Below are 13,427 nucleotides of genomic sequence, written 5' to 3'. Positions count from 1 at the left end.
GATACTAGAGGATTCTTAATTAAGCTGAGAACAAAACCTTACAAGATGCAATACTAAAATATAAAGTATCTCAGTTTGAACTGGGAATAAGCAAGAAATGTCTAGTAAGATAATTAACCAATTCAGCAGATTACTGATGAGCATGACAAACTCCCCCATCACTTGGAATCTTCAAATTAGAAAGAGCAGTTCTCTTCAACAGGCAAATTTTAGCTTCCCACAACTAACTACAACAGAAGTTACAGAGCAAAAGTTATGGCCTCTGTTGTTAAAATAGATCATACATATTCAGAGTACCTGATCACAATAGCCTTCTTCAGCCTCAAAAATTAAGCACAATAAGATATTGACATTCATATCAAAATACTTATATTATTACATGGGTTAAATAACACTTCATTCACAGCAAGCTTCCAAATGCCAGTGGCTGGAAGGAAAAATTGTACAAACACATTCATTTCCCAGACAAAAGAAAGAAGTGAAAAGCTATGTTGATAGTTTCAGATCAGTTTTTCCTCACTTCTTCCAGAGTGTCCTACTGGGGTGACATAAAAAAAGGTAAGAACAAGGTGGTCTACAACAAAGGGAACAAAGGGAAAGAACAAGAGGAGAAATAGACTGGGGGGGGGCGGGGAAATCACATAGAAGAGAATAGTTTGCAGTCTCTTTCCACACAAAATGAACTGACTCTTACCTGAAAATCCTCTTTTATAGCTTGTAGGTTATATGCAAAGAACTTCTGATAATGTTGGAAGAGCAGAGTCAGTAGAATCGAGATGGCACTTGGAACTAATAACAGACTCTTTGACAAAGGTGCTTTATCTTAAAGACAAAAAACAAACAAAAAAAAGCTATTTTAGAGAAAAATCTCTCACATTTAAAAAGCGATATATTCAAACAGGTGATTGGAAAACATAATACCAGTGGCACCACCTTGACTTTTTATCTCAACAGCTTCCCAAGTTCTCAACAGCTTGCAAATAGATAGGAAAACCACACCAACCAAAGGAAGTCTTTGGAGGTATTAATAACAGTTAACTATTAATAAGACATTTTGTTTTCAACATTCTCTCACAAAATTAATTGTTTGGCTATAATTAAACATAAGCTCGCTGCATCTATAGAGGTCATGCCCTCCTATGCAGCCCTCGTAAGGCTCAATCATGTTTCAGGAAATAAAATAATCATTTTTTTTCGCTAGCAAAATATACATGCACATCTAGTTAAATCAAATACCTTTGTTTCCTTTGCGTTAGGGATTAAGATTAGCTTTTATGCTAGAGGCTATGAAGCAGGAATTACCTGAATAAACGTCCTGAATAAATTGACTTTCTCTTCACCACATTTGAATTCAAGGAAACATATCTAAGTTAATTTACATGACATTCATCTTCCTTCCATTCAATCATTACAATTATTAATTAATAAAATCAGGTCATTTGTGAAATCAGAACTTCTTTCCCCCAGTAGCATGACTTTCAGAAAGGACACTCAAAAGAACGCAAGCAGAGAACAGAGAAAGCTGCAATACACATTTACTAAAAACCATCAAGCAGAACATCCAGCAGGAGTATACCCAGCAATTCATCCTAAGCTGTTGGTGTAGCTGATGCAAGAAAACACAAACTCTTGCCCAACAATTCAAGCCAATACAGAAGCTCTGAAATATTATTTCTTCTATGACTTTTCCCCTTTTCACACATGCAATTTTAATCACATTTACTTCCTTTCCAAACATCTCAGTTATTGCACGGAACCTACTGATTTTCAGACAACTGCTTTTTTTCAGGGTATTATGAAAACTGTAGCTCTGTTGTCATTATTCTTAGATAACAAAAGGAGCAAAAAGACTACTTTAAAAGTACTAATGGGAAGTAAAGAGCAGGAGCACAAGACGACTGAAACTGCATTAAAAAAGTGTAATACAGGAAACATTTAGTACGTATCCAGATAAACTGACTACCATGAATGATTCCATCAACATCTGCTGCACACTAGAAGGGTGAGCTGCTAGAAAAGGAAGATGGTAGTAGGCACCAAAGCCAAGATTCTAATCATGGCACAATCCCGTTGCCATCGAAAATACGGTTCTTACTACATAATTTAAGCATAATCCTCATCCAAGTACTAACTGATGACATCAAGAAGAACTTTGATGGGCACTGTTAGCTATTCTCAGTTCATACCACCTTGAACTCTGCAGTCTTCCGATGTTCACCATGTGAAGAAAACATCTCTTCCTATGTGTACTGTAATGTAAACTTGTACTTAAAACTCTTCTTTCAGTCCACAATCTGTACCTTTGAGTTCATTATTTACAGACTCACTTTCCTTACACCATTTAAGCAATTAATACTTTGAAGTGCTATCCTTTTATAGAAATTAGGCAGTGACTTGGATTGACACAGGTTGATGTTACTCTGCTAACCATAAGCTCTACTTTTATGATTAGATCTTCTGTGTGAGACATATCAGGAGGGCAGAAAGTCTGGTTGAATTTTTTTTTAATGCAAGAAAACTATCCACCTTTCAATTTAGTATCTTTCTTTGGATTTTTTTGCTCTCCAAAAATAAGGCCTACAGTCTTTAGATGTAAATTTTTTAAATTATTCATTCCTCTGATTTAGTTGGATGCTTCAAAAAAAATCTGAAGCCATCAGAGGACCATAGAACACTGGGAGAAAAAAGAAGCTGAAGCCGCCTGAAATTTACTGTGCACACAGCGCACACACATATTCACTTGAAACCTCAGCCAATGCTCCCTTAGCTAACTTAACTTAGTTAAATTAACATTTCTTAATGTGAAAAGGTAAATTTTATAACCAGGATACAACAGATATTTGAAAGTACAGCCTAAATCAGAACAACAGTAGTAGTCAGGACAGTAGACATTTCTGAACTAAAGTTTGATAAAACTTGTCATTTTACTATCAAATACATTTACATTATTACATGTGTTTAAATAAATTTTTACAAGAACTCATTAATCCTAAAACACTTTTCACATAAGGATCACATCATCACAAAACCCACAACAAGCAAATCAGTAGATTTACCACCATGACTGTATATTTCTGTAGAGGTTTAATGTTTATATTAAGATTTTACTGTAATTTTAACATCATTAGATCATTTTTACATTACAGGTCATACACACTTGAAATACTTTATCCTATCAAGTTGATTCTAATTTGAATGCATTCAAAAATCACCAACCAACAGAACTCTATCTGTTTTCTCCAAAAGTGTGAACACAGATTTTATTATGAGCTTTCTTTTAGCTTTCAGCTTAGACACTTTAAACTTTGTTATAGAGAAAAAGTACTTATTTTTAAGCATGTCACCAAGTGAAAAACCACAGAAGTAACCAAACCATTAATGTGACAGTCACCCCCAGGGAACATCACATGAGTAACGGAAACTTCTACTCTCAGGCTTCTCAAAATGTCATCATGGTTGACAAGTTTATTCTTGTCCAGTAAACTTGAGAAAGATAAACTCTTCCAGATAAATAACGCATCTCCTGAAATGTTTTTTCCAAGTGTTTCACTGTACAACACAGTAGTTTGCTTTACCCCGCAACATCGTATAGATCCTTATTAAGGACAGCTGTGAGGTCACCAGTGAAGGAGCAATCCTCCCACTGCTGTGGAATGTCTCAACCAGTAAGACCAAAAATGACTAACAATGACAGATACTGCACAATCGGGCATTCTTACATCAAAGTCAAATTCTTTGCTTAGAATGTAAAGGTAAAATTTAGAAAGCAAAATTCTAGTCTGATGGATCTGCAACCGTGTGCAGGATGGAAACATGTACTACCAACCTATACGGGGTACCAGCATCTACAGGCAGCACCAATGTAAATGAGAAAAACCACAGTGCCTCTATGCCACGTAAAGAAAATAGAATGAAAGGATAAACTCTAATTTTGACTCTGAAGAGTTAAAATACATCATATACTATCTTCAAAGACCTCGGAATAAAAGTACTTCTTAAATGGCAATTCTTTCATACAACAGGCAGTAATAGCATTGTTGCTGCAACACACATGCTGAGCTCCCATCTAAGTGAACAGAGTGATTTTGTAATAAACAGCAAAACATGCCCATGCTATGACGAAGGGCAAAGAACTAGCTTTCACTGCAGATATTTGCTTCCCCCTGGTGCAATGGAGAAGTTCTATCCAATACTGCCCTCATAGTCTCACAGGCAAGTGTCCCAACCAGTGCCACCACTGTGAGACATGCAATTGATCCTAAAATGCAACATGAATGAGAAAACCACCTCTAAGTCTCCACATTCCACCCCTGCACTCATTACAAAGCCCACAAATCCGCTTCTTCCACAAGCTACTACTTTTCTGGCTGCCAGTACCACTTTAAAAGGACAGAGAGTTAAGGAGTAAGTGTGTCCATCCATCAGAAACAGAGGGGGAGGTTTATGGTGCAACTGCTCAGGTAGTTGCAGCTTCACAAGCCACCACTGCACTAATGAGAAGAATATGAAAGTTGTGGTAGCAGCAACAGCTACAGTTTTTGAAATTATTTCCTTTCCCTGCCTGTTCACCACTCACAGGTGAAGAGAGATAGCAAATGAGCATGTCAAAACAGGCAGCCAGACCAAGCTACTGTTTCAGAAGGTCTTTTCAGGGAACAGCTTCACCCCCTGGACTGGTATTCTGGGCCTGAGACTCAAGCCTTGACTTGGGAGAGGACCTCATTGCCGACGCCAGCTGATGAGCAGTGGCTGCAGAAGCTCAAATTAGCTCAGGGCATTTTTTTGTGGAGATCCCCACTGAGCTTACACCACAGCTGCAGACGAAACATGCCGTGTAACACTATCATCTGCAAACTTCCCAAACCCAGCTGCTATGAGGCATACACGCTGCTTTCATACAGACAATTAACTGCTGGGGGCTACTATAATGGCATGAAATATGCATGAACCATTTTTTAATGCTGACACACAAGATCTGTGAATCTTTTAAACTATAACTGATGCACATCTGAATGCATAGTACTTCCCAAATGCACTGATGAAATCTGTATTTTGGGTGGTTGATTTTCCAGCATTGAGCCATCATGCAAATATTCATCCATTGTACTCCAAGATCCGCCCAAGAACCTGCAGCAGATTCATCAGCCTAAAGTGATGTTTCAAAATGGTCGGAGTTTTCAAGGACTCTTGCCTATTATTTTCCCTTCAGATCCAAGTTTGCTATACATCAAACAGCAGCATGAATATCTCCTCCTGAATGCTTGGAAACCTTGCTTGTCCTTTATTGTAATGGATGATGAAACCCACTGTCAGATATTCAGATCTGAAAAGTAATTTTTAAGTGCTTCCTAGACACTGTTGTGGTTTAACCCCAGCCGGCAACTAAGCACCACAATGCCTCTCACTCACTCCCGCAGAGTGAGATGGGGAAAAGAATCGGAAGGGTAAAAGTGAGAAAACCCATGCGTTGAGATAAAGACACTTTAATAGGTAAAGCAAAAGCTGCACACGCAAGCAAAGCAAAACAAGGAATTCATTCACAACTTCCCATCGGCAGGCAGGTGTTCAGCCATCTCCAGGAAAGCAGGGCTCCATCATGCGTAACAGTTACTTGGGAAGACAAACGCCATCACTTTGAACGTCCCCCCTTTCCTTCTTCTTCCCCCAGCTTTATATGCTGAGCACAATGTCATATGGTATGGAATATCCCTTTGGTCACTCGGGGCCAGCTGTCCCGGCTGTGACGCCTCCCAACTTCACATGCATCCCCAGCCTACTCGCTGGTGGGGTGGTGTGAGAAGCAGAAAAGGCCTTGACTCTGTGTAAGCGCTGCTCAGCAATGAGGAAAACATCTCCGTATTATCAACACTGTTTCCAGCACAAATCCAAAACACAGCCCCATATTAGCTACTATGAAGAAAATTAACTTTATCCCAGCCAAAACCCACACACAATGTGTGCTTTTGGGAGATTGGAGCAATCTTACTAGATCTGAGGAGTAAAAGCTTGTCTTTATTATAACCACGCACTGAGTCCTGAACAGTAGCCAAGAACAAATGAGAGCATGCCATGGGGAGGATGGCAAGAGATACTGACATGTGTAATGCTGCTTGAGGGATCTGGAAGACAACAGGACACTGCATGCTGACTGGCAGGATGGAATTTAACCATATGATGATTTTTTAGAGTTGGTTAAATCCAGTATAAGTATTTTTCTGATATTTCATCCTTCAAAAAAACCCCATGCAATATCAGAGGACACTTCAAAAGCAGTGAAGTTACTGCTGCCTGAAAGTATTACATGACTGAATGAACTATTCTGGGTCAGGAAAGCAGCTCTTGCCCCTGGTCTAGGAACAGAGCACAGACACAGGAATGGAATCCTGTGTTCAGACTGTCACTTCACAGCATAGTCTGATGGTTAATCATCGTTATTAACAAGTGAACACAAGTATCACAGCAGGAACAGTTTTTCATCAAATGCTTATAAACTTAATGCAGAAGCCGAGAGGTGAATAATGTCAGTATATATACTAAGAAAGTCAATAAAGAAACCAACTGTGATCTTTAAAACTGTGTTTTAAATCTATTTTTAAAAGGTGCTTGTAAGACTGTAATGAAACCAGTTACCTATACATTTATTGTTTAAAAAACTGCTGGCTTTAGCTAGGTCGCAAATTATAAAAGAATGACGAGCTACAAAAAGAAAAAAAAAGAAAAAAGAAAACCTTTCTTTCTAAAAGGAACATTTGAAAAGAAATAGAAAATGGAATGGTTGAAGTTAATAAAAACGCTCACCTCGTTGAGCAGCCTCTTCTTCCTCCCAACCACAGAGCATATTACCATACTACTATTAGTATACACTGTCTGAAATATCAGGTATGGCTACACCACAACAGCACATGGAGATGCCCAAGCTAGCTTGACATGAGCTAGCTCTGCAGCAGCAGCAAAACAGCCACACTTTTGTGGCGTTCAATGTGTGGCTAACTGAACTGATGAGGCTCTGCTGCACCCAGGACGTAAGCTAATATTTTGAACCAGGTTGCACTGTGGCATGCTGATGTACAAGTTATTTTGTTTTCCCATATAGTACTGTGCTGCGTAATAATTTTATGCACAGAAGTCTGATATATTCAATACATACTTCATTTTCCCTTCGGTTGTACCACAAAGCATCAACTTACATACCTTTATTATTTTCCTGATGCCCACGCACAACACAGTTCAGTCTTGCAGGTTATGCAAGCAGAGGAGCACAGCATTCCCTTCTTGCCGTTGGGATTTTTAACAAATTGCTAGCACTGCACTACAAGGTTCAGAGAGAAGTAAAAGCATAAGTTGCACTAGCAGAAATGCTTACATGCAAGTTCAAATGACTCTACTCCCTACTACTACATGAAGCAGCTTGCGTGTAGTAGGCAAAGCAGTCAAATATTTTCCAGATGTAGCAAGTGGATAGGCTTTAAAACATGGACTCAGATTTTACCTTAATAAAGACTAGCTCTGATAGGTTTCCTACTACACTCATGTGCAGTATTGCACATAGCATGAAGAATGTTGTGAGGGGATATCACAATGTCTGCAGAGAAGTTTGGTGTCGGTCTTACAGGTTTAGGTTGTTGGAAAGGCCTTGGCGTCTTATAATGGAAAAAGTTCTGTGTATCATACTTTGCTCCTGGGACGCAGCATGTTGGAGAAGAAGCAGCAAATACGGCTAAGCAGCAGTGACACCAGCCCAGTGTCAGTCTTCATGCACTCATGCTAGCCTTTGCAGAGCCACTGAAGTGTTTCAGCAGCATTCTTCATGGGACTGGAGTTGCTGGCAGATTGCAACACAAGAAACCAGTCTGGGTTCGGCACCACAGCCCACCTCTCAAGCCCCTCCTGAAAGCCAAGCGGTGCAGTGTGCTTCCTGAACACACTGCAGTGTCGTTTTACAAGTCAACTCAACTGGGTTAGCATTTTGCTACGTCATTTGAGTACACACATGCTATGCTTCCTACTATCCACAGTAATTGGCTTTTTTTTCCCCAGGGCACACCAGCTCCTCCAACATTCCAGATAACAGAAACAGTTTCCCTTAACAAGGGCAAACTGTCTTTGTCCTTTTAAATGGTATTCTTCCTTGTTTCCTGACTTCCACACCTCATAGTTGTGACATGTACCAGGTATGTTTATTTTTACATCTCCTCATCCAAAATTGTGTGCATCATGCACTGAGTAGGTGTGTTATCGGCTCCCAGCACAGTCATCATCTGCTACACTTGATACTGCCTTGTTAAGAACGCAGCATATCACTGCTAGCAAAGGACCTACTTGTCTGAACTGGCTCACGTGCACCTGGCATTGGACCGTTCGTTTGTTGGAGGAATTTGTTTTTATGTATCTGTCTTTTGTAATGTCACTTTTCAAGAACCTCTCTGCCTATGCATGTGATTTTAAAGAGTACTGAACAGGAGAAGTGGGAGGGAGGATTTATACCAGGAACCTCTTAAACTGGGATACGAAATACTAGAGAAACACTCAATGTAAGAACTCCTCTTAACCGCAGTGCTCAAAGTCATGAGAGATCACCTTAAAAGGCACATGGACAAGGTCAAGGACTTCACTACACAGGCCCAGCTATTCAAGCACTATTTATGAGAAATTCTAACTTCAATAGAAGTGGTCAAACTTACGAGGAATACCTGAAGCTGAATCTGTGGTAAAGACCTCACAAGTTTTGAATGTTCCTTGGATGAAGATAGTATCATTCACCCCACTGAACTACGGAGTCAGGACTTGAACTTTTCTGTGTAGCCACATACAGTGTAGCATCCACTGACACCTACAATACAGAGATGATCCATAAAGTTGGCTTGAGGCAAGTAATACAAAAACAGTTTGTACTTGCTAATAACTTTGAAAAATATTGTTTGTTCAGCATAGTAGTGGATATTAGCAGAAATAAAATTTGGCCATCAACTAAGCAAAGATCCACGTAACAAAAAGAGCCAAAGGCTCCATCTATGGCCAGATCTAGATTATGGTTTTTAGGACTGTTTTGTCAACTGGCTGTAAACAATACAACAACCACCTTGCCCTGCATTAGGAACAATAACAATCAGGACAGCTACAGTATATAAGTAGACTTCAGAAAAGCTAGGCTGTGCTAAACTTACTCTGTTAAGTCAGTAGTAGTATGTCAGAGCCACCTTATAATATAAAACCAAAATGCATTCAGATTAAACAAACCCAACAGTATTCTTGGTGTAGAAATTTGGAAATGCAGCTACTCAGTAATCTGCACAAACAGATACATAGCTGACCTCAACTTATTGATTAAATCAAAATACTCAACTTGTTCATTTACTCACTAGCGCTCAAGATTTTGTTCCTGCATGCAGCCAAAGATTTTCCCAAGTAAATGTTATAAATAAATTGTGCTAAAAGGAAGCTACAGGGTCTTCCTCCCACATTCCCCAGAAACAGTACGTTAGTATACTGCTAAGTGGCATCCATCTACCAAAGTTCAGTCACCTCTTCTGCAACATTTTGTCATATTGTTTGTAATATTATACAATAACTTAATTTTAACAAGCACAGAGGCTTTTTATTTAAATTAGAAGCTATCTTCTCTTAAGCACACACAGTTACCATGTCTGGGACATAATGAAAGACAGAATTGTCTAAAGGGTCAAAGTTCCATGGATTTTTACAGCAAGAGGAATAACATATGATGAAAAATGCCCCAAACTTAATATTCTAATTAAATTATTCTACATGATGAGGGTCAAAGACCAGTTTAAAAACTCATATTTAGCAAGCAACTTTAAAATACCCTAGTCATGTCAGTCTCCCTATAGTTTAAAAGAAGACATTTGTTTTCATCAAAACTTTGAGATGAGAGAGGCAGCCTAGAAACACCGAGAAGACAGGATGCAAGAAGAAGAAGAGGGACTACTGCAGTATCAGGCAAAAGGAGATAGGCTTCATAGGACATTGATTACAAATTTGATCTATGTACTGCATCAAATAAAACATAAGGATTCTTGAGTTATTGCTCTCATTTAGACCTCTAATGACAACACAGACTATTAAATTAATCTTTACATTGTTTCCACAATCTGCTGGAATTATATGATATAGTCCACTGTTATTTATTTTGGTTTATTCCAAAATCAGCAGAAGAAATAATAAACAAAGAATTCAAAGAACACGGACAATAATATCCTCATCCAAGATTATATCAACCTTCATTAGATTTGTATTACCAGATGGAGCAAAAAGCTTATAACCAGCTGCAACTGCTCCCACTACGAGCCACCAGTTACTCTACTATCTCTTTCAGAAAAGTATTAAATGCAATTTCAAGAATTAACTAACTAGAAGAATTTACAAGAACCAAAATACTTCAAATGAGTTAAATAATTACTTAGGTTCTGGTAAGAGTTTTCAAAATCAAAAAGAAGTTTTTAAAAAGGGGAGTAGGCCAAGGCCAGACTTGCTTCCAGAAAACTAGGCACAAGGGTGTCTCTGGCACACTTGTTAAAACACTGTGTGTAAGAAGCCCAGTAAGAATCACATTACCAAAATGTAGTAGAGCTCTGGGGTTATTTGTTGTTTGTTTGTTTTCGCATTGCTAACGAGGGGAATTCTGCAGAAAGGAGTGAAAACAAGGCAATGGTGAAAATAACGCAAAAAGAGGACAGTAACCTCTGACATTTTTACCATTGCATCTACATCTGAAGATGCTAAAGCCCTTAATCTGTTAGAAATATAATCAACAACTGGGTCACTTTTTAAAATGGCCTAAGATACACATGGCTAAAAAGAGCTTAGTACTACTAAGTTTTACCAAATAGTATTGTGATATGGCTTTAACCAAACATTACAGATGTTAAGAAGTCTGTCGGCAATGGCACACCAGGCTACAGGAGCCTTCAGTCTGAGCTGGCATGATCATTCTTATTGCTGTTGAACCAGGTGTCTGCTTATTTTATCTAGGGTCTCTGATACGGGTCCACCAACTGTGCTCCAACAATTATTTGTCATTGCCCTTCTGCCAGAGGTTACTGCTCCCAAGACCCAGTGGCAGAACAGAATATGGACACACATGTACGCTTCCCTGATGCAACATCAGGCACTGATTCTATGACTGCCTAAAGCATCACATTTTGCACATCAATGACTGACTCCTACACACATGCTGCTACTGTAGCAAACACTTCTGCTACAAAGGCAGAAACAAAAGTCTGAGAGCACAGGGACATCTTAACATGCCACAGTTGGGCAGTAGGTGAGCGTATGTCACTGCCACCTAAATCCCTGCCTCTACTAGAGTGTGTCAGTGAACCTGTACCAGCGAAGTCTTACTGTGAAAAATTACTTTAAGTCAGCAGGTGAGCTCAGTAAGAGTATACGTTGTACAAGTTTCCCAGAAGAAAAAATAAAAAAAGGTAAAACATTTACTTTTTGCAGAATGGCATCTTCTCTAGTTTTTTCTCCTAGCACAAATACGTTTCTTATGACCACAATTTTCCACTCATCTTTCTGATGGACCTATCTTGGAAAAACTTTTAACTACTGACTGTGACTTTCCAGCCATTCAGCCAAACAAGGACACTTTTCACCCCGTCTTCTTTCTCACAGAATTATACACAGATGCATGCCACTAAAAGGATGTTCTTCTACAGTATCTATTACTGGGGGAAAAAAAAAAAAATTAAAATCAGGAGCTGTGAATCAAGTACACAGTGTTATCAGACCTGTCTGGAAAAACACTCTCCCTCATTTGGATTCCCCAAACAGAATACAGCTACGACTAATACCCCTTCTTAAATGCCAAACCTCTTCCTCCCTAGTTGGAGGGTGCTTTCACATGCAGATTTGGATTTTGTGTGAAGCACGCAGTCAGTCAGCAAAGTTTTGACTATCGCTCGTCCCAGCCTGCTCTGAAGTGCCAAAGTCCACACACCGCAGCCAGTTCAGTTCTTCATCGCCGTTCTGTTTCTAAACGCAGCAGACTCTTTGCCCTGTAAACAAGCTCAGAAGCAACCCTCAATGCCTGTGAAGTCTGTTCACGTAGCGCTGGGATATGAAATGATTGACACATGCTGTATGTAAAAATGAAGTTAAATAGAGCTGGAAACGTATCTGTCCTGAAATCGGTCTTACCAATGAAGTGGTTTAAACAATAACCTTCTTTTCACATTAAGAAAGAGTTTTTTCTCTGCTCTGATATATACCTATATATTCTTATACACAGAGAGAGAGCGCCGGGGAGCCGTCCCCGGGACAGCCGTCCCGGAAGAGGACCGCTCCGCCCAGGCACAGCCCCTTGCCGCCGGCCGGACCAGGCAGCAAAGCCCCTGAAGCGGAGCCCCCCCAGCGCCGTCGAGAGCACCACCGCGACCATCGCGACGGCTCCTCCTGCGCCGGTACCTCCGGGCGCGGCTCCTCGCCCGCAGTCACGTAGCGGGAGACGCGGTAAAGCCCGAGTTTAAAAGTCAAGCCGAGGCCAGGCTGCGTCCGCGGGGAAGAGGAGCGAGGCCAGCGGCTCGCCCGAGGGAGGCGGCGGCAGCGCCGCGCCCAGGCCGAGCGGCGGGCGCGGCCCCCCCCGGCGGCGCCCGCAGAGGTCACGGCGCCATCGCCCCGCCAGGTCCCTCACGGCGGCGCCCCCCGCCCCGGCAGCGCGAGCGCGGCCCCGTCCCGTCCCCCGGCGGAGGGGGCCGGGCCACCCGCCGCGGCGGAGACGCCGACACACCCCTCGCCGCCGCCGCCGCCCTCCCCCAGCTGCGTCCCTCCCGGGCGGCAGTGGGGCCGGTACTCACAGAGCCCGTTGGAGCCAGTGCTGGTGAACATGGCGCCGGCCCGGCCCAGCCGCGGCGGGCGCCGCTGGCGGAACCCCCAGAGGCCGGGCAGACCCTGAGGAGCCGCGGCGGGCCGGGGACGGCGCGGCTAAGGCGGCCGCGATGGGCCAAACGCCGCCGTCAGCCGAGCGGCCGGCGCCCCCTGCCGGGCCATCCGGGCGGGCGGGGAGGGCGAGGGCGGGGGGGCAGCGGGGCCCCGCCGCGCCCCCCCCCGCCCCTCTCCGTCCCCGCCCGCCCGGCGGGCTCGCTGCCAGGGAGGCGGATCGCCACCAGCTGAGCCCAGCGCTACGCGGCGAAGCCTATACGAGCCCCTATAGACCGAGTACGTTCTCTAATTAACCCGCGGCAAGGCTGGGGGCAGCTCCTGGTGGCTGGTCCTGTCGGAGGGCGCTCGCGGGCCCTGAGGCACGGGGAAGGGCGCTTCGGAGCTCGGGTGCAGCTAGACGGGGATAAAACAGAAGTCTGTCTACGTATATTGTATATAATTACTTATTCTTTTATACAGATGATTTAAATCTGAAATTTGTAGGTGCCTTGGGGAAGCCCGACTCCTCACACTTTGGGAAACTGTGG

General features: G+C 42.2%; 1 protein-coding gene across 1 annotated transcript in view; it reads right to left on the bottom strand.

The window, feature by feature from the left end:
- UBAC2 (UBA domain containing 2) overlaps nucleotides 1–12,868 on the bottom strand; it is a 98,440-nt gene extending 85,572 nt beyond the window's left edge. Inside the window, exons 1-2 of the mRNA XM_059820572.1 lie at nucleotides 12,816–12,868; nucleotides 695–822 (exon numbers count right to left, since the gene is read on the bottom strand). Coding sequence (XP_059676555.1) covers nucleotides 695–822; nucleotides 12,816–12,846 — 159 coding nt within the window. The 5' untranslated portion in view covers nucleotides 12,847–12,868. The remainder of the gene's footprint in view (nucleotides 1–694; nucleotides 823–12,815) is intronic.
- Nucleotides 12,869–13,427: the final 559 nt, after the last annotated feature.

This window comes from Gavia stellata, chromosome 1, assembly GCF_030936135.1.
Source record: "Gavia stellata isolate bGavSte3 chromosome 1, bGavSte3.hap2, whole genome shotgun sequence".
Taxonomy (NCBI): Eukaryota; Metazoa; Chordata; class Aves; order Gaviiformes; family Gaviidae; genus Gavia; species Gavia stellata.
This window is presented reverse-complemented; position numbering and strand designations above follow the sequence as displayed.